Raw genomic sequence first — 21,428 nt, 5'->3', positions numbered from 1 at the left:
TAAGTGATAAAATTAGTGAATAATGGTAGGACCGGGGGTGATGGGTGCACCGCCATGGAATGTGTCCAGGGAAATTACCCGTGAGTTAATCCTCACTCATCGGTCTCAGATCTTAATGGAGTGACCTCTAATGTGTATAATAATTATGAGACATTAAATCGTCTTGTGAATTGTAATGTAATTAATGATAATAACACTAAGTTAAGAGAATGCGTGAAGTGAAATAAATCGCCTTGCTCCGAGTGAACACGTTAGACCGCGTTGTTCCCGTCCCGAGGATAGTGAAGTTTTATGGAGTCACGACTTCTAAACTGGGACAAACCAACGGATACCTCGTCCTGCTGGAATAAGAACCGTATCGGTGTAGCAGGACATCGAAATGAGATGGTGAATGGAGGAAATAAGGAGTATCAATCACCCACAGTTAAGTAACCCTTCTAGTTATAGCAGACTGATACTGGCCAGTTAGGTATGTTGTAATTGGATAGGTTATGGGTGATCCAGCTACATCAAGTGACCACCAGAGGATATCTGGTAAGTGGTGGGATTATGTACAAATGTTTTTCCTTGATGGATATATCCATGTGTAACCCCCCCCCCTTCATTCAGTTAAACTAATATAATCTATACAGTCCACAATTAATTAGTAGCGCCGTACTTGGGGGTGCTATGCAATGTATACTAGTCTCGGATAGATACAGATAAGATTGTGAGGTAGAAGGCCCACCTGCAGTGACCAGGGGTGGTGAAGTTTTCTCACTTGTCTACACGGGGTGACTACGGTAAACAATATAGTGTTGTCTCCCAATGAGATTACTTGTATGTATATAATGTTGAGGTACATACAGGTAATCACCCCTATAAAATTTTCCATACTGTCATTTTTTCTAGCAGCTGCGATTGATGCAATGTTATGGTCCTTGAAGGTGAGATCCTCCGACATGATCACTCCCAGGTCTTTGACGTTGGTGTTTCGCTCTATTTTGTGGCCGGAATTTGTTTTGTACTCTGGTGAAGTTTTAATTTCCTCGTGTTTACCATATCGGAGTAATTGAAATTTCTCATCGTTGAACTTTAAATTGTTTTCTGCAGTCCCTTGAAAGATTTGGTTGATGTCCGCCTGGAGCCTTGCAGTGTCTGCATTGAAAGACACTGTCATGCAAATTCGGGTGTCATCTGCAAAGGAAGACACGGTGCTGTGGCTGACATCCTTGTCTATATCAGTATGAGGATGAGAAACAAGATGGGAGCGAGTACTGTGCCTTGTGGAACAGAGCTTTTCACCGTAGCCGCCTCAGACTTTACTCTGTGAGGAAATTATAGATCCATCTACCAACTTTTCCTGTTATTCCTTTAGCACGCATTTTGTGAGTTATTACCCCATAGTCACACTTGTCGAAGGCTTTTGCAAAGTCTGTATATATTACATCTGCATCCTTTTTGCCTTCTAGTGGATCTAGGACCTTGTCGTAGTGATCCAATAGTTGAGACAGACAGGAGCGACCTGCTCTAAACCCATGTTGCCCTGGGTTGTGTAACTGATGGGTTTCTAGGTGGGTGGCGATCTTGCTTCTTAGGACCCTTTCAAAGATTTTTATGATATGGGATGTTAGTGCTATCGGTCTGTAGTTCTTTGCTGTTGCTTTACTGTCCCCTTTGTGGAGTGGGGCTATGTCTGTTGTTTTCCACATTATTATTATTATTATTATTATTATTATATTATTATTATTATTATTATTATTATTATTATTATTTGTATTCCCTCTTTCTTAGGCCTCTGAAAGCTTGATTGAGTTGATAACTTGGCTAAAATAGCATAAAATAAGAGAATGTCGAATATTCAGGTCTCAGGCTATTCAAAACAAGTAATCAGGAGAGGGAGGAAGACGCCTATGATATTTTTTATATGAATTTTATATGGAGTGTGAAGTGAGTAGACAGCTTAATATTTTTATTATGCACCCTATACCCATCCTGTGGGCGGTACTCAAAAGATTAAATGAGGTACATAATTGGTCCAGGGACTGGACTCCAAAGTTTTGAGAGCTGAACTAGATTTATTTATTTACTTATTTATTTATTTATTTAATGTCTTTGCAAACAGCACATTGAGATGTTATATTTACAATAGTGGGTTGCAATGCAAAGAGAGCCTCTATTATGCCTAGGCATTATGGGCCAACATTACGATAAAATAAGATTTCGTTCGGATTTTTAACCCCGGAGGGTTAGCCACCCAGGATAACCCAAGAAAGTCAGTGCGTCATTGAGGACTGTCTAACTTATTTCCATTGGGGTCCTCAATCTTTTCCCGTAGGATGCGACCCACACCAGTCGACTAACACCCAGGTACCTAAATGCTGCTAGGTGAACAGGACAACAGGTGTAAGGAAACGTGTCGGAATGTTTCCACCCGCCGGGAATCGAACCCGAGCCCTCCGTGTGTGAAGCGGGAGCTTTAGCCACCAGGCCACCATTAACATTATTGGCTTACAGACTACTTAACACTAAGGATTGTATCATAATTGTACAGTAGGATAGTAATTATTTCATAGTTGTACAGTAGATTATTAATTATAAGTGAATTAAATTTGTATAAGTCTAAGGATATATTCATATAGTCTAAAATGCTTTTTGTGAAAACAATGGTTCAATTATATTCCTGTCAACAATGGATAAAAGGTTCAAAGTGATTGTTGAAGTTATGATGTGGGAATACATAGGTGAGTATGTGTGTACTGAGTATCTAACATTTAGTCTAGGGTGAGATATGGTCACCCCAATGGAAATAGGTCACTCAGTCTGACTTTTTTGGGTTATCCTAGGTTCTCTACACATATGCTGCTATGTATGATAATTCTATGTAACTGTATTTGTGTATACCTGAATAAACTTACTTACTTACTTAAGTTTGGAGTGTCCTGTACAGTATTATCCTCCTTCATGCCCGGGTAACCCAGAACTAGAACGGTAATGTGTATACGGCTCCTCGAGTTCCCACCACGTACACCAACACGGCTCTTAAAATTAACACCAATTTTACACCAACACCGCCACCACCACCACCAACACTTGAGCACACACACACTAGGACACCTCCCGAAGAAACTCCTGTTAAGTGAACAAGATAATGATCTCGCTTAGAAGCTTGGTGAGGTCGCCTGCAATGTCTGCTACGCGACCTCTGTGCTCTGTAAGAACCACAATTATTCCACATCATTATCAGTTAATACCTTTATTATGCACCTCATTCAGTCCCTGGGTAATAGTCAGAAGATTCGACATACACATAATGGGTCCAGGGGACTAGACCAACTATTTAAAATTCACGAGTCTGCCCGGAATGCCCCGGCATGAGTGGTTTTCTTTGTAATTAACGCATCAAAATTGTAATTGCACATTGTAAACTATGCAGAGAAATAAAATCCTTAATCTGGTGTTAGTGGGAAGGTGTATCCAGTATTATATTACCATCATTCTGGAAAATTACCCTAACAATGTCTGTTGTAACTAACTCATAATTAGTTGTCTAAATTTACACATACTTCTAGAATAATATAAATAAATCAAAACCACATATGGACTACAAGATCAATATACTGTGAAACAGTATCACAAATGAATCCTGCGCTGTGACCCTTGTAGGTTTAGTGCTTTTTTTTATTATAATATTACAAATGAATGACTTAAGCTGTTTAATCATATCTAATATTATTATAGACATGCAAAGTAGACAGGAAATAATTTAAAACAAGTTGTATAACCCAGTAAGACCATTATAGAATTAACAGTATATTTCCACTCCAATTACATATGGTCCCCCATGTGACAAGTTACTACTACAGAAATAAAGGAAAATAAACAAAATACATAAACCACCAAATTAGGAAATAAAATGGTTAAAACATTAAAATATAAGGCATGTCAATGCATACAATAGATAAAAATCAAAGAATTACAAGTTGAAGATTGAGACACTATAGCATTTATCACAAAGAATTACAAATAATCTTCACACTGCTCACAAAAACCAGAATATCTTGCTGCTAAGTTTGTAAAAGCTGGGAACCAAAGCAATTATAGTACCAGGGGAAGGGAACACAACTTTGTAGTACCCACAGTCAGTGATCAGGCTTCAAACACTTTTTATTTTACAGCAATAAAGGAGTGGAACAAACTGCCTGGACATGTCAGAGAATGTCACAGCATGAGCCAGTTTAAGAAGAGAACCAAAAGATACCTGATGAAAGTAGCTACAGAAAGGGAGGAGAGTGATTTCTTGCATGGCTAACATACATGTACCTATTATTGTGAGCTGATCCTATCTTTAATGTAAATAATGCACTTTATCTTATTCCTAGTGTATCTCCTTATATTGCTTAAGTAATGTTACTACAAGGACCCCAATGGAAATAAGTCACCTTGTCTGACTTTTTTGGGTTATCCTAGGTTCTCTACACATATGCTGTTATGTATGATATGTATGCTATGTATGTTAATCTGTGTAACTATTTATGTGTGCCTGTACCTGAAAAAGCTTACGTTGGCTTCTAGGACCACAAGCCCAGAAACAGGAACCTAATTAACAGTCTAGCTTAAATAATTTTATTCGGGTATAGGTACACATAGTATAGTAACTCAATTACGTGAAAAGCAGTTACAATAAAAACTGGTGTGAAGAGTAGCATCTCCAAGGCTGAGGGACTGATTACCTCATCTTTTGTATATAGTTCTACTATCTTCAAATTATGTCCTAATTTGTATTGATAAAGCCACTGGATGGCAAAATGTCTACATTAAAGATTCCCAGATGTTGCATAAATGTCTAATTTTCATCTTGTTGGTATTGTATACCATTCATGTAGTTAAATATACTAAATGCTGTTGGTTATATAGGGAATGTGTCTATATAAAACACCTAGTAAAGATTTGGAAATATGTAATACTGACAGTGCCTATGCACAATATTATTTCCATGAACATGAATGTAGTTTATCTGTAAGTGTACATATTGAAACACTGTAGAAAGTTGTCTTAATAAAATTTTTCCTTTGTAATATTAGTCAGCTTATTATCAAATAAGTATAAATTCTTTATAAATTTTTTATTTAAATAGAAAAAATGTACAAATGGTAGAATAACAGTAAAATATAAAGAAATATAGTAACAAAATGTATTGACATTTTATTTAATAATAGCTCATTATCCCATAAATACTCAGTAATAACACTACTTGTCCTTATCATTTCCTTCCTGTCAGCTTGTACAGAACAGGGCCACTTATTCCACATCACCATCACAAGATGGAACAGGACAGCAGCAAAAGCAGGAGAAACAACAGGAGGAGGCAACTGAGGTGTGGAAACAGAAGGGAAGAATCCACTCCAAGAAGTCTATAAAGGTGGAGTTGGTGGGGGGCAAGAGGTACCTGTGGTGTGCCTGTGGCTACAGCAAAAACCAAGTGGGTGTTAAATTTGTTCCAACAAAGCAATTCAATAATCTTTTCGATCATTTACTCATTTTACAATATAAAATGGTACCTCAAGTTTCGAACAGCTCCCAACTCGAACAATTATGTAAGTGTATTTTTGTAAGTGCTTTTGTAAGTGAATTTTGGGGGGGTCTGATATGGACTAATCTAATTTACATTATTCCTTATGGGAATAAACTCGTTCGGTATCGGCACTTGAACAGTCTTCTGGAACGAATTAAGTTCATAACTCGAAGTACCACTGTATATTGGAAATACTGGAGACTACTTTATTCTGGTTTCTTTTTCTGTCTCATAAACACGCTAAGATAACAGGGATATCTTGCTACTCCTACTTACACTTTGGTCACACTTCACAGACACGCACATGCATATATATATATACATACATCTAGGTTTTTCTCCTTTTTCTAAATAGCTCTTGTTCTTTTTTATTTCTTCTATTGTCCATGGGGAAGTGGAAAAGAATCTTTCCTCCGTAAGCCATGCGTGTCGTATGAGGCGACTAAAATGCCGGGAGCAATGGGCTAGTAACCCCTTCTCCTGTATACAATTACTAAAAAAGAGAAGAAGAAAAACTTTATAAAACTGGGTTGCTTAAATGTGCGTGGATGTAGTGCGGATGACAAGAAACAGATGATTGCTGATGTTATGAATGAAAAGAAGTTGGATGTCCTGGCCCTAAGCGAAACAAAGCTGAAGGGGGTAGGAGAGTTTCAGTGGGGGGAAATAAATGGGATTAAATCTGGAGTATCTGAGAGAGTTAGAGCAAAGGAAGGGGTAGCAGTAATGTTAAATGATCAGTTATGGAAGGAGAAAAGAGAATATGAATGTGTAAATTCAAGAATTATGTGGATTAAAGTAAAGGTTGGATGCGAGAAGTGGGTCATAATAAGCGTGTATGCACCTGGAGAAGAGAGGAATGCAGAGGAGAGAGAGAGATTTTGGGAGATGTTAAGTGAATGTATAGGAGCCTTTGAACCAAGTGAGAGAGTAATTGTGGTAGGGGACTTGAATGCTAAAGTAGGAGAAACTTTTAGAGAGGGTGTGGTAGGTAAGTTTGGGGTGCTAGGTGTAAATGATAATGGGAGCCCTTTGATTGAACTTTGTATAGAAAGGGGTTTAGTTATAGGTAATACATATTTTAAGAAAAAGAGGATAAATAAGTATACACGATATGATGTAGGGCGAAATGACAGTAGTTTGTTGGATTATGTATTGGTAGATAAAAGACTGTTGAGTAGACTTCAGGATGTACATGTTTATAGAGGGGCCACAGATATATCAGATCACTTTCTAGTTGTAGCTACACTGAGAGTAAAAGGTAGATGGGATACAAGGAGAATAGAAGCATCAGGGAAGAGAGAGGTGAAGGTTTATAAACTAAAAGAGGAGGCAGTTAGGGTAAGATATAAACAGCTATTGGAGGATAGATGGGCTAATGAGAGCATAGGCAATGGGGTCGAAGAGGTATGGGGTAGGTTTAAAAATGTAGTGTTAGAGTGTTCAGCAGAAGTTTGTGGTTACAGGAAAGTGGGTGCAGGAGGGAAGAGGAGCAATTGGTGGAATGATGATGTAAAGAGAGTAGTAAGGGAGAAAAAGTTAGCATATGAGAAGTTTTTACAAAGTAGAAGTGATGCAAGGAGGGAAGAGTATATGGAGAAAAAGAGAGAAGTTAAGAGAGTGGTGAAGCAATGTAAAAAGAGAGCAAATGAGAGAGTGGGTGAGATGTTATCAACAAATTTTGTTGAAAATAAGAAAAAGTTTTGGAGTGAGATTAACAAGTTAAGAAAGCCTAGAGAACAAATGGATTTGTCAGTTAAAAATAGGAGAGGAGAGTTATTAAATGGAGAGTTAGAGGTATTGGGAAGATGGAAGGAATATTTTGAGGAATTGTTAAATGTTGATGAAGATAGGGAAGCTGTGATTTCGTGTATAGGGCAAGGAGGAATAACATCTTGTAGGAGTGAGGAAGAGCCAGTTGTGAGTGTGGGGGAAGTTCGTGAGGCAGTAGGTAAAATGAAAGGGGGTAAGGCAGCCGGGATTGATGGGATAAAGATAGAAATGTTAAAAGCAGGTGGGGATATAGTTTTGGAGTGGTTGGTGCAATTATTTAATAAATGTATGGAAGAGGGTAAGGTACCTAGGGATTGGCAGAGAGCATGCATAGTTCCTTTGTATAAAGGCAAAGGGGATAAAAGAGAGTGCAAAAATTATAGGGGGATAAGTCTGTTGAGTGTACCTGGTAAAGTGTACGGTAGAGTTATAATTGAAAGAATTAAGAGTAAGACGGAGAATAGGATAGCAGATGAACAAGGAGGCTTTAGGAAAGGTAGGGGGTGTGTGGACCAGGTGTTTACAGTGAAACATATAAGTGAACAGTATTTAGATAAGGCTAAAGAGGTCTTTGTGGCATTTATGGATTTGGAAAAGGCGTATGACAGGGTGGATAGGGGGGCAATGTGGCAGATGTTGCAAGTGTATGGTGTAGGAGGTAGGTTACTGAAAGCAGTGAAGAGTTTTTACGAGGATAGTGAGGCTCAAGTTAGAGTATGTAGGAAAGAGGGAAATTTTTTCCCAGTAAAAGTAGGCCTTAGACAAGGATGTGTGATGTCACCGTGGTTGTTTAATATATTTATAGATGGGGTTGTAAGAGAAGTAAATGCGAGGGTCTTGGCAAGAGGCGTGGAGTTAAAAGATAAAGAATCACACACAAAGTGGGAGTTGTCACAGCTGCTCTTTGCTGATGACACTGTGCTCTTGGGAGATTCTGAAGAGAAGTTGCAGAGATTGGTGGATGAATTTGGTAGGGTGTGCAAAAGAAGAAAATTAAAGGTGAATACAGGAAAGAGTAAGGTTATGAGGATAACAAAAAGATTAGGTTATGAAAGATTGAATATCAGATTGGAGGGAGAGAGTATGGAGGAGGTGAACGTATTCAGATATTTGGGAGTGGACGTGTCAGCGGATGGGTCTATGAAAGATGAGGTGAATCATAGAATTGATGAGGGAAAAAGAGTGAGTGGTGCACTTAGGAGTCTGTGGAGACAAAGAACTTTGTCCTTGGAGGCAAAGAGGGGAATGTATGAGAGTATAGTTTTACCAACGCTCTTATATGGGTGTGAAGCGTGGGTGATGAATGTTGCAGCGAGGAGAAGGCTGGAGGCAGTGGAGATGTCATGTCTGAGGGCAATGTGTGGTGTGAATATAATGCAGAGAATTCGTAGTTTGGAAGTTAGGAGGAGGTGCGGGATTACCAAAACTGTTGTCCAGAGGGCTGAGGAAGGGTTGTTGAGGTGGTTCGGACATGTAGAGAGAATGGAGCGAAACAGAACGACTTCAAGAGTGTATCAGTCTGTAGTGGAAGGAAGGCGGGGTAGGGGTCGGCCTAGGAAGGGTTGGAGGGAGGGGGTAAAGGAGGTTTTGTGTGCGAGGGGCTTGGACTTCCAGCAGGCATGCGTGAGCGTGTTTGATAGGAGTGAATGGAGACAAATGGTTTTTAATACTTGACGTGCTGTTGGAGTGTGAGCAAAGTAACATTTATGAAGGGATTCAGGGAAACCGGCAGGCCGGACTTGAGTCCTGGAGATGGGAAGTACAGTGCCTGCACTCTGAAGGAGGGGTGTTAATGTTGCAGTTTAAAAACTGTAGTGTAAAGCACCCTTCTGGCAAGACAGTGATGGAGTGAATGATGGTGAAAGTTTTTCTTTTTCGGGCCACCCTGCCTTGGTGGGAATCGGCCGGTGTGATAATAAAATAAAAAAATACTTTATATGTTGCATGGAAGGTTATAATAAGCAAAAATGATATATTTATGTGCAGTATGCAGTATATTTAACCCATATTAAACATGTAACAGTAATTCAAGTTAAAGGCCTATCTAAACTTTACTCTTGTTTTGTGTAATAACTTTTCTTGAATGTTCACGGTGCCCCGTGGCCTGGTGGCCAAAGCTCTTGCTTCACACGGCGAGCGTCCGGGTTTGATTCCCAGCGAAGGGTCGCATCCTGGGATAAAACTGACCTAATTTTCCTGAAATGCTCTACATAACAAGCGGCTTTCTGTATAGTAGTATGTCATTGATGTCAGTTAGGCCTGTATACCATGTACATGTACTTGTAGAAATAGATATTATTATTATAAATGAAATTTTGCCATAGGTTCATTATTTTACCATATGGGCCATTTCCACCATGGTGGGGGTGATCCATTATCATTCATACACTAAATGACAAGACAGATGCTGAATAGGTTATGGTGAGTTTTTTTTCTTTGGGTCACCTACTTTTGTAAGAAATAGTTAATGTGGTAAATGTAATACGTATATACTGCACATTGGGAAAATAGACAAAAATGTAATACAAAATGCAATCCTTTATATAATAAACTTTGAAACTAGAGAATAATATGGTATAACAATAAATCATTTATCTTCAGCCTTTTTGTGATGGGACTCACCTGTGGAGCAGATTCCGGCTGAAGATTAAGCAGCACCCAGCTTTTTTCAAGGCTGAGAAGGATGGGCCAGCATCCCTTTGTTTGTGTAAGCAAACAAAAAAACCTCCTTATTGTGATGGTACTCACCGCAGGCAGGAAATACAGGATGCTGTCATAACTGAACACTGAAGACTTCAAAATTCTTGAGCTAAACATTCAAAGTACAGGACTGTACAGTTTCAAAGTGATTAGTGCTTCCAGTTGGCCATTAAATACTACTCTGTATTAAATATGTAAGAATATTTCTCCAAAAAATAACAAAATTAAAACTGTTGTGTTCTGTAATTATACAATTCATACTAGGAATAGGTTAATGTGATACTATATTCAAGTTTTATAATGTTTTGTCTTAAGGGAAACGGTTGTGGTTAATATGCCATAAGTTACTTATGGGCACATTCTTGGGCATCTTGCTGGTCTTGCCCAGAATGCCCAATTACATATTGTCTTTCATTCAAAGATTTAATGCAGAGTGATTACGTATTTTAAGCTAAGAGAAATACACTCCTCACTCTTGAAGGTGGTGACAGAATGTACCCTATTGCAAATTACTGCATGCAGTGTTGTATATACTTTCCTCAGTGCTTTCATTAATATGTAAAAAACATTAAATCTACACATTCTGAAACATAATAAGCCTAGCATCCATCCTGAGTTTTCTGATCCTCTAATTTTGTAGCATTCTTGTACTCCATTGTCTATTTTTATTCTATGTCAATATAGCATCTTTGTCATGGGGAAGGATTTGCATTGCTTGAATGAATGCCTCCCATCTTCCCCCCACATGCGCTGTATAATCCTACGGGTTTAGCGCTCCCCCGTGATTTTTTTTTTTTTTTTTCAACAAGTCGGCCGTCTCCCACCGAGGCAGGGTGATTATAATAATAATAATAATCCCTGAATGCTTTTATAAATATTACCTTGATAACACTTCAGGAACACATCAAGTCTTAAAACCCATATAGTATCTCCATTCAGTCTGATCTGAGAAGCTCACACAAGCTTTCTTAGTGCTCATGCAACCCTTTCTGAGATATCCACTACCTTTCCTTCCTTCCACCTAATTTGTACTTCCTAGTAGTCATCCAGTTTTGCTTCTTTCTTTCTAAATGCCCAAACCACCTCAACAATGTTTGGTACCCCACTCCATCTTCTAATTTTATGCTCTGAATTTTATGCAAAATATTTACAGCACACATTGCTCTCCTCAAACATGACATCTCTGCTGCCTCCAGCCTCTTCCTTACTACAGTGTTTAAAGTTATCTCATACCCATATATAGTATGTAAGTGTTGGTACCACTATACTCTAATATGTTCCCCCCCCCTTTTTTTTTTCCTCCACATATAAACTTTTTTCTTTCTGCTGATGCCTTAACACATCGCCTACCTTTTTCATCTCTCATTTATTCTATGTTTTGCCTCATCTTTTGCTGACCCATCTGCTCAGTGCTGTATGACCCTTGTGGGTTTAGCACTTAGTTATACCCATCTGCTGACATGTCCACTCCCACTTTTTTAAACATGTATTCACTTCTTCCATATGCCCTCCAATAGGCAATGAAAGTAACTTTTATCACCTTGCTTTTTTTCCTCTGTTCACTTTTAATTTCCTTCTTATAGATTTTTTTTTTTAACAAGTCGTCCGTCTCCCACCGAGGCAGGGTGACTCAAAAAGAAAGAAAATCCCCAAAAAGAAAATACTTTCATCATCATTCAACACTTTCACCTCACTCACACATAATCACTGTTTTTGCAGAGGTGCTCAGAACACAACAGTTTAGAAGCATATAAGTATAAAGATACACAACATATCCCTCCAAATTGTCAATATCCCGAACCCCTCCTTTAGAGTGCAGGCATTGTACTTCCCATTTCCAGGACTCAAGTCCGGCTATATAAAAGTAACCGGTTTCCCTGAATCCCTTCACTAAATATTACCCTGCTCACACTCCAACAGATCGTCAGGTCCCAAATACCATTCATCTCCATTCACTCCTATTGAACACGCTCACGCACGCATGCTGGAAGTCCAAGCCCCTCGCCCACAAAACCTCCCTTACCCCTTCCTTCCGACCCTTTCAAGGACGACCCCTACCCCACCTTCCTTCCCCTACAGATTTATACGCTCTCCATGTCATTCTACTTTGATCCAATCTCTCTAAATGACCAAACCACCTCAACAACCCCTCTTCAGCCCTCTGACTAATAATTTTATTAACCCCACACCTTCTTCTAATTTCCACACTCCGAATTTTCTGCATAATATTTACACCACACATTGCCCTTAGACAGGACATTTCCACTGCCTCCAACCGCCTCCTTGCTGCTGCATTTACAACCCAAGCTTCACACTGTACTTTCATACATTCCCTTCTTTGCCTCCATAGATAACATTTTTTTGTCTCCACATATACCTCAACGCACCACTTGCTTTTTATCCCTCATCAATTCTATGATTAATCTCATCATTCATAAATCCATCCGCTGACATGTCAACTCCCAAATATCTGAAAACATTCACTTCTTCCATACTCCACCTCCCCAATTTGATATCCAATTTTTCTTTATCTAAATCATTTGATACCCTCATCACCTTACTCTTATATATGTTCACTTTCAACTTTCTACCTTTACACACACTTCCCTAATTCATCCACCAATCTTTGCAACATCTCTTTATGGTCTCATAAAAAGAACCACATCATCAGTTCTTTTGTTTTATACAATATTAATTAGTTTAACATCTTTATATGCACCTCATACCCATCCTGTGGGCAGCAATCAAAGGATTACAAAAGTACATAATGGGTCCAGGGACTGGGCTGCAAAGCTTTGATAGTTGAAAAAGTTACAAAGGTAATGAAGTATATACATGTTTATATCTGGTCACAGTTGTAATGAGTTATTAAAAAATGGAATTAATGTTTTTTGGGTGTGTAATGTAACTTGAAGATGTCTCTTCTGATCAGCTTTAAACTTCCCTTGCTGGTATATTCTACTGAAAGGAAGGTCTGCATTTTTATTCAGCTGTGTTGGTCTAGCGCTTAGTTATGATTACAATAATAATAATATTAAGCTCTAAGTCCAAATTTGCCAATTTTATTAGAAAAAATAAGATACAGGGGGACCCACTTATACACCAGGTTAGGTTTCAGGCTACTGTTGTAAAGTGAATCACAATCTTTTTTCACTTTCAGATGCATATAAAAGCCTGATAATATGTTTACACTATCATATACATATTAACCCTTAAACTGTCCAAACGTAGATCTACGTTTTTTCAACATTTGAAAGTATGTAAAAAAAGTAGATCTTCTTTTCTTTTTTTACATTTGAAAAAGTGTAAAAAGAACTTTGATCTACGTTTTTTTCTTTTATTTTTGAAAATACGTAAAAAAACATAGATCTACTTTTGGAGCACTATGCATGTGAATGTAGATCTGCTTGGACAGTTTAAGGGTTAAGGGTAAGGGGGACAAAAGAGATTGTAAAAATTAGAGGAATAAGTTTACTGAGTATACCAGGTTTTAAAAGTGTTCAATAGGGTTATTATTGAAAGAATTAGAGGTAAGACAGAATGTAGAATTGTGGATGAGCAAGGAGGTTTCAGAGTGGGTAGGGGATGTGTAGATCAAGTGTTTACATTGAAGCATATATGTGAACATTATTTAGATAAAGGTAGGGAAGTTTTTATTGCATTTATGGATTTAGAAAAGGCATATGAATGGATAGGACAGCAATATGGCAGATGTTGCAAGTACTATATGGAATAGGTGGTAAGTTACTAAATGCTGTAAAGAGTTTTTATGAGGATAGTGAGGCTCAAGTTAGGGTGTGTAGAAGAGAGGGAGAATACTTCCCGGTAAAAGTAGGTCTTAGACAGGGATGTGTAATGTCACCATGGTTGTTTAATATATTTATAGATGGGGTTGTAAAAGAAGTAAATGCTAGGGTGTTCAGGAGAGGGGTGGGATTAAATTATGGGGAATTAAATACAAAATGCGATGTGACACAGTTACTTTTTGCTGATGATACTGTGCTTATGGGAGATTCTAAAGAAAAATTGCAGAAGTTAGTGGATGAATTTAGGAGTGTGTGTAAAGGTAGAAAGTTGAAAGTGAACATAGAAAAGAGTAAGGTGATGAGGGTATCAAATGATTTAGATAATGAAAAATTGGATATCAAATTGGGGAGGAGTATGGAAGAAGTGAATGTTTTCAGATATTTGGGAGTTGACATGTCAGCGGATGGATTTATGAAGGACATGGTTAATCATAGAATTGATGAAGGAAAAAAGGTGAGTGGTGCATTGAGGTATATGTGGAGGCAAAAAAACGTTATCTGTGGAGGCAAAGAAGGAATGTATGGAAGTATAGTGTGAAGCTTGGGTTATAAATGCAGCAGTGAGGAGGCGGTTGGAGATGTCCTGTCTAAGGGCAATGTGTGGTGTAAATATTATGCAGAAAATTCGGAGTGTGGAAATTAGGAGAAGGTGTGGAGTTAATAAAATTATTAGTCAGTGGGCTGAAGAGGGTTTGTTGAGGTGATTTGGTCATTTAGAGAGATTGGATCAAAGTAGAATGACATGGAGAGCGTATAAATCTGTAGGGGAAGGAAGGCGGGGTAGGGGTCGTAATCGAAAAGGTTGGAGGGAGGGGGTAAAGGGGGTGTTGTGGGCGAGGGGTTTGGACTTCCAGCAAGCGTGCGTGAGTGTGTTAGATAGGAGTGAATGGAGATGAATGGTATTTGGGACCTGATGAGCTGTTGGAGTGTGAGCAGGGTAATATTTAGTGAAGGGATTCAGGGAAACCGGTTTTTTATATAACCAGACTTGAGTCCTGGAAATGGGAAGTACAATTCCTGCATTCTAAAGGAGGGGTTTGGGATATTGGCATTTTGGAGGGATATATTGTGTATTTTTATATGTATATACTTCTAAACTGTTGTATTCTGGGCACCTCTGCAAAAACAATGATTGTGTGAGTGAGGTGAAAGTGTTGAATGATGAAAGTATTTTCATTTTGGGGATTTTCTTTCTTTTTGGGTCACCCTGCCTCGGTGGGAGACGGCCAACTTGTTGAAAAAAAAAAAATACATATTAAGTTAACAATATAGCTAGGCCTAAAAAATGCATATACAGGACATACATTACTTACCTTCAAGTACTTTTATCCTTAGCTTATGAAGAGTGGTGAATATATTAAGTGTAGGAATTCTGAATAAATGAATGGGTATAATTGAAAGCTGCTGTATTTGCGAAACATTGTGCAGTGATGCACTGTAAAGCAGGGTTTGCCTGTACTGGTTTACATATGATACACAGAGAATGCCTTTTCTGATTGGCTTAAATTTTGAAGTCTGGAATATATTACTTTGAGAAATGTTTGGTATGATTATGGACTGTGTAGGTGTCAATTTGCTAATTTTATTTAACAAATTGGGATGTTGGTTTGTGCGTGATAACTTGAGAATGCATTTTCTGATTATATTCAGAGTTTCAGCACTGGTTTAACTTACTTTGAGGTATTTTTTTATGCAGTTAATTTTATAGGTTGTGAGCTATTATCCTACCTCATCCCATGGGATGCAATCCACAACAGTCAACTAACACCCAGGTGCCTACTTAATGCTGGTGAACAAAAGTAACAAGTGAAAGTAAACATGCCAAACATTTCCACCAACACTTGGGATCAATTCACAGACACCTCAGTATGTGACTTGAGGGTGCTACTAACTGAACCATGAGTTCTGAGTGTTATTGAACTGTATAGGTCCCACTTTGCCAGTTTTCCTTTCATTATTATGCTATGCACTGTTGATAACTGTGGAAGCCCTATTTTTGCTAGTGTTTTAAATATAAACTGTTTTTATTACAGGATTATAGAGTATTAAACTTGTATATAACTGCAAGAGATAACACTAAAAATAATAGAAACTTACCCTTTTATTGCAGGTTGAACACTGATAAATTTAGTTTAACGTATCCTGGTGGTAAAATATGCACAAAACTGTCATGGCCAGTAAAGCATTTAAATGAAAAATAATGAAAACTTACCTTTTTATGGTATGTTGAAGTTTGGCAAACATAGCTAAGTTGGCACTACTGTCTGTGCTGTCATGATTTTCTGAAAATGGGTCGGGCAGATACTATTCTGTTAGTGGGATGGATTTGTGAAGGACCTGCCTAGTATGTGCCAACAGGCCTGCTGCAGTGTTCCTCCTTTCTTATGTTCTTATAAACATTCTTAAGTGTTTGGAGTGAATACCAACTAATGGACCTACAGCTCATGTACTGTAACTTGATTGCTAGCACACTTAGCTTACACACTGAGGTCTGGAGACCGAATACCCGGTACGGCTGGAAAATATTAGGACATGTTTCCTTAAGACACCTGTTGTCCATGTTCACCCATCAGTATAAAATGGGTACCTGGGTGTTAGTCGACTGGTGTGAGTTGCATCCTGGGCAATGCTGCTCATCCCTTTCCTCTTGAAAAAGCAAATGACCTCATAAATGACCGGTCCCAAACATCCAGGCATAAAAACCTTCCATCTCATCTTAGAAAAAACTCAGAGGGTGCATCTGAAGAAATGTTGAAACTAATTAATTTTATGAGCCAAAATATTGATGAGAGTGATTGCCTCTTCACCGAGTATGAATTAGATAATGCATTAACTAAAGGTCGATCAACTGCTCCTGGAGAGGATGGTATAACCTATGATATTCTCAGAACTCTTAGGCACGTGCCTGATAATCCTTTGTTGGCTCTGTAAAATACCAGTTACACTGAGGGAGTTCTTTCTACTTCCTGGACCAATTGTCTCATTGTGTCTATCCCAAAGCCCCAACAACCTGATACATTTAGACCAATCTCCTTAACTAGTTGTCTTTGTAAAACTTTTGAAAGAATAATACCTAACAGACTGTACTTTAGAATCAGACACCAACTTTCCCCTTCCTTACCTCTATAGGTTCATGAAAGGTAAAAGTGTGCAGAACTGTACTTCCACCTTTCTCATTGCATACACTTCTACTAGTTTGACCACATTCCTTAATCTAAAATCTGTATTTGATATCGCAAACAGAACCATTATACTACATGAACTAGCCAAAATGGATATTGGTGGTAGCGTACTTTGCTGGATAATAGGATACCTGTCAGATACAGTATCCTCTGTCCTCTACCAAGGCTTTATACAGTTAGAAATGTCCCTAGGTACACCGCAGGGAGGAGTTCTCGGTCCCATGCTGTTTAATGTTCTGATTAATGCTCTCCTAAATGCTCTACCTGCCTCACCTAAACATATAGCTATAAGCTATGCTGATGACATCATGATCCATACAACAGGGCAGAAGATGAGTACCATTCTTAATGAAGTTCAAGCAATTTGTAATCGACTAGGCCTCATAATATCTTCCTCTAAAACAAAAATCAAGCTTGATAAAGCTCCTGGAGAGCAAAACGTTGCCACAATAAAATGTCACATTAGTTGCACTTGTGTCCTTTTACTTTACATATTGTCGGTAATTCTACCAACTTTATTACAATCTGTTTGAAAGATGAAAACATTAGCTATGCTAAAACTTAGATATCTTGGTGTAGATGTACCCTTTAAGGGGCTAATGCACCAGAATGGGTTAACTTTTTGTCAACCGATTACATTCAAGTTTAGTATACTAATAGAAGCTTATATAAAACATTGTTTGATGAATTTTCAGAAAGATCGGCAGAAAAGCAAATGAAAAAACAAAATTTACGAAAAATTACATTTGGCAGTGCACAGGGCAAAAGTGGTACTTGGAAAAATGGTTTTGACACTTGTGGCTGATAGAACACTTCTAATTCTAGCATTCCTTGTTCATAGATTTGTAATAAACCTTATAGTAATTCTAAAAAAAAATGAAGCTCTCAAAATTATTCTTGGCTGTCCTAAATCTACAAAGGTTCTTAATATGAGGAAGGAGCTTGGTATTTCTAGTATCAGTGATAGGATTGTTGAGATTAACACTGTACTGAGTATTAGAATGTTAAGAAATGAACCAGACAGTCACAATGAATCTTACTGAGTGCCTCGAAGTAAATACTCACAGATCTAAATGGATTGTGAAAATGTGCAATTGCATTAAGTTTTATAACCTGCATGAACTGTATCACTGCAGACAACAAGAGCATTTCACCCCTCCATGGAAGATGTGTTCATTTAATATTACATACCTGCAAGTCCCTCCCAAGAAGCTCATTGCTAGTAATACCTTCCTTAAATCACTTGTTAAAGCAACTGCTCAAGAGGAAATTTCTCACCTAGCTGGTAATAATAAGTTATCACAAGTTATGTACACTGATGGATCTAAACAGGAGTCTTCTGGCAGGGCTGCATATGCTTTTGTTGCCACCTCCCTAGTTAAGAACAATAATAAACTTGTTGAACTAGGCATAACTGGGCATCTACATTGCAAACTGAATTGTTTGCAATCCTAATGGTGCTAAAGCTAACTGAGCTTGACTCTATCGTCATTACTGATTCTATGTCATCACTGACAGCGCTGTATAGCCCTTGTGGCTTAGCGCTTCTTTTTGGTTATAATAATAATGTCATCACTGAATGCTCTTAACTCATATAATGACTCCAACAACATGCTCATTGGAGAAGCCAGGTACAGATAGTCAAAAATCAGAGACAAAGGAATTAATGTACAATTGCTATAGATCCCATCACGCATTGGTTTACTCCTTCATGATAAAGTTTATATGTTAGCCAAGAAGGGTACCCAGAAGGAGAATGTAGAATATAACTTTGGTATATCTGTGTCTAGCATTAGGAATAATATTAGGAGAGAAGTAAATAATGAAAATGATATAGGAATGCAGTTAGAAGCCTGAGAAGATCTATAACCCACTATGATAACATGAACATAGATATGTAAGTTTATGGAGCAACTTGCAATGTGAACAGACTGACTGATGTTGTAGTGGCCAGGCTTAGGCTTGGTTACAAGTACAGTGGACCCCCAACTTATGATGGCCTCAACCTATGATAAAACCGATTTATGATGCTTGTCAGTGTAAAACTTTGACCCCGACCTACGTTGAAAAACTAGACTTACATCATTCATCTAGAATGCGGCCGTCTGGTCCGTCTGGCCTGAGTGCCTCAGCTGAGCTAGTGTGACATTGTTTACAAGCCAGGGCAGACAGTTGCACGCATACATTTTGATAAATTTTGTATTATTCCAGTGTTTTTAGTGCTTGTAACTGCTAAATAAGCCACCATGGGCCCAAAGAAAGCTTATGGCCAGCAAAGGTTGGTATGAGAGATTTAAGAATCGTAGTGGCATACACAGTGTGATAAGGCCTGTTCTGGAAGAAAATGCCAAACTGGACCTACATTGCTCAGGAGGAAAAGGCACTCCCAGGACACAGTCTCCCATCACTCATTACCACATCTTCAATAAAGGTAAGTGTCATTTATTCTTCATTTAGTACACTAGTACATGAACAATATATATTGTGCATGTATCCTTCTTTTTGTGTGTAGGAAAATGTATATTTCATGTGGTAAAAAAAAAAAATTCATACTTTTGGGTGTCTTGAACGGATTAATTTGATTTCCATTATTTCTTATGGGGAAAATTAATTCGACTTACGATAATTTCGTCTTACGATGTGCTCTGAGGAATGGATTAATATCGTAAGTCAGGGTCCACTGTACCTCTGGCAGTTTGGGAGACACACAGATGATGATCAAACTAAATGCAAATTATGTGATCAGACATATGATCACTGTCTTGAACACTATGTGCTTAATTATCCACTTATTGAGGAATACAGAGGTAGACAGTATAATAACCTATGTGACATGTCACGATATCTTATTAATGAAAATAAGATACCAGATATACTAAGCAAATTTCCTAAATTTGCTTGTAACAGATAAGTGAACTATAGATATGTAGATATAAATCCATATGTTCTTCTGTTAACCCTTTTGGGGCCTAGTTCCTAGGCCTTTTGTGTATCCATATGCTCTTGTGCTACCGTCCACAGGATGGATATGGGGTGCACAATAAACTAGCCACTTCTGTGGCAAAATCTAATCTAAAAAATCTAATCTCTAGGCTGGAATACTGCTATACACTAACTGCCCCCTTCAAGGCAGGCAAAATTGCTGACCTGGAGAGTGTGCAAAGAACTTTTATGGCACACGTAAGTATGATAAAGCACCTAAATTATTGGGAATGGTTGAAGTCCCTTGATTTGTATTCCCTGGAATGCAGGCAAAAAAGATACATGATAATATACACTTGGAAAATCCTAGAGGGATTAGTACCAAACTTGCACAAGAAAATCACTCCCTATGAAAGCAAAAGTCTCGGCAAGAGATGCAACATTCCCCCAATGAAAAGCAGGGGTGCCACGAGTACACTGAGAGACGACACAATAAATGTCCAGGGCCCACGACTGTTCAACTGCCTCCCAACATACATAAGGGGGATTACCAATAGACCCCTGGCTGTCTTCAAGAAGGCACTGAACAGGCACCTGAAGTCAATACCTGATCAACCGGGTTGTGGTTCATTATAATAATTTTTATTTTAGCATGATACATGTTTGAACAAAGGAGTATAACTGGGTGTACATGCCAAAAGCCCCTTTATATGCACAGCATTACTGGCAAACTTAAGACTAACTTAATATTAATAAGGCAATAAATAACAGTGCAAAATTGTACATATGATCACTAGGCGAGTTACAATGAATAAAAGAAAATTTTTTATTCTGTTAGTGTGTGCTATATGACTATTAAGTTTGGTAGAGAAGAATTACAGATTTGATTATTAACCTAAGGTGGACACAATGGAATAATTAACATTACATTTAAGATGATTACTGCTTGCGTGTGGCCAGCAGTAGCAGCCTGGCTGATCAGACCCTGATCCACCCTGAGGCCTGGTCTCAGGCAGGGGCGTTGACCCCCGAGACCCTCTCCGGGTACACACAGAAGACCCAAACTTGAACCATTAACTAACCATAAAAGGGATCTTTATTCAAGGAACTGGGCTTTTTTTTTCCCCCTTTCCTTGGATCGAACGTGAATGTTTCCCATTCCCTAGGGGCTATATGACATGTACCGGTTTATGCTTCCCTACAAAATGTGTTAAATAAATTAATTATTGGTGAACTCAGATCCGGCGGTAAGTTTTATTAAGGTATACACAAATACAGTTACATAGATTACAATCTATGTAATTGTATTTGTGTATGCTATGTATGATAATTATCATACAGAGCAGCATATATGTAGAGAACCAAGTATTTTAATTAGTTTAATATGTTTATTATGCATCCCATACCCATCCTGTAGGCAGTAGTCAAAAGATTAGTGGTACAGTGGCACTCGATGTATGCACAAGGCTTATTCCTCTAAGAAAAAGGAGG

The 21,428-nt window shown here is 38.2% G+C and overlaps 1 protein-coding gene across 1 annotated transcript; it reads left to right on the top strand.

Annotated features, from left to right (window-relative positions):
• The first annotated feature begins 2,977 nt into the window (after positions 1–2,977).
• Positions 2,978–10,636, top strand: LOC128706471 (CDGSH iron-sulfur domain-containing protein 3, mitochondrial). The gene is made up of 3 exons (XM_053801365.2): positions 2,978–3,193; positions 5,261–5,461; positions 9,929–10,636. The coding sequence occupies exons 1-3, from the start codon at positions 3,131–3,133 to the stop codon at positions 10,115–10,117; spliced, it is 453 nt and encodes a 150-aa protein (XP_053657340.1). The 5' UTR covers positions 2,978–3,130; the 3' UTR covers positions 10,118–10,636.
• Positions 10,637–21,428: the final 10,792 nt, after the last annotated feature.

This window comes from Cherax quadricarinatus, chromosome 3 (assembly GCF_038502225.1).
Source record: "Cherax quadricarinatus isolate ZL_2023a chromosome 3, ASM3850222v1, whole genome shotgun sequence".
Classification (NCBI taxonomy): domain Eukaryota; kingdom Metazoa; phylum Arthropoda; class Malacostraca; order Decapoda; family Parastacidae; genus Cherax; species Cherax quadricarinatus.
This window is presented reverse-complemented; position numbering and strand designations above follow the sequence as displayed.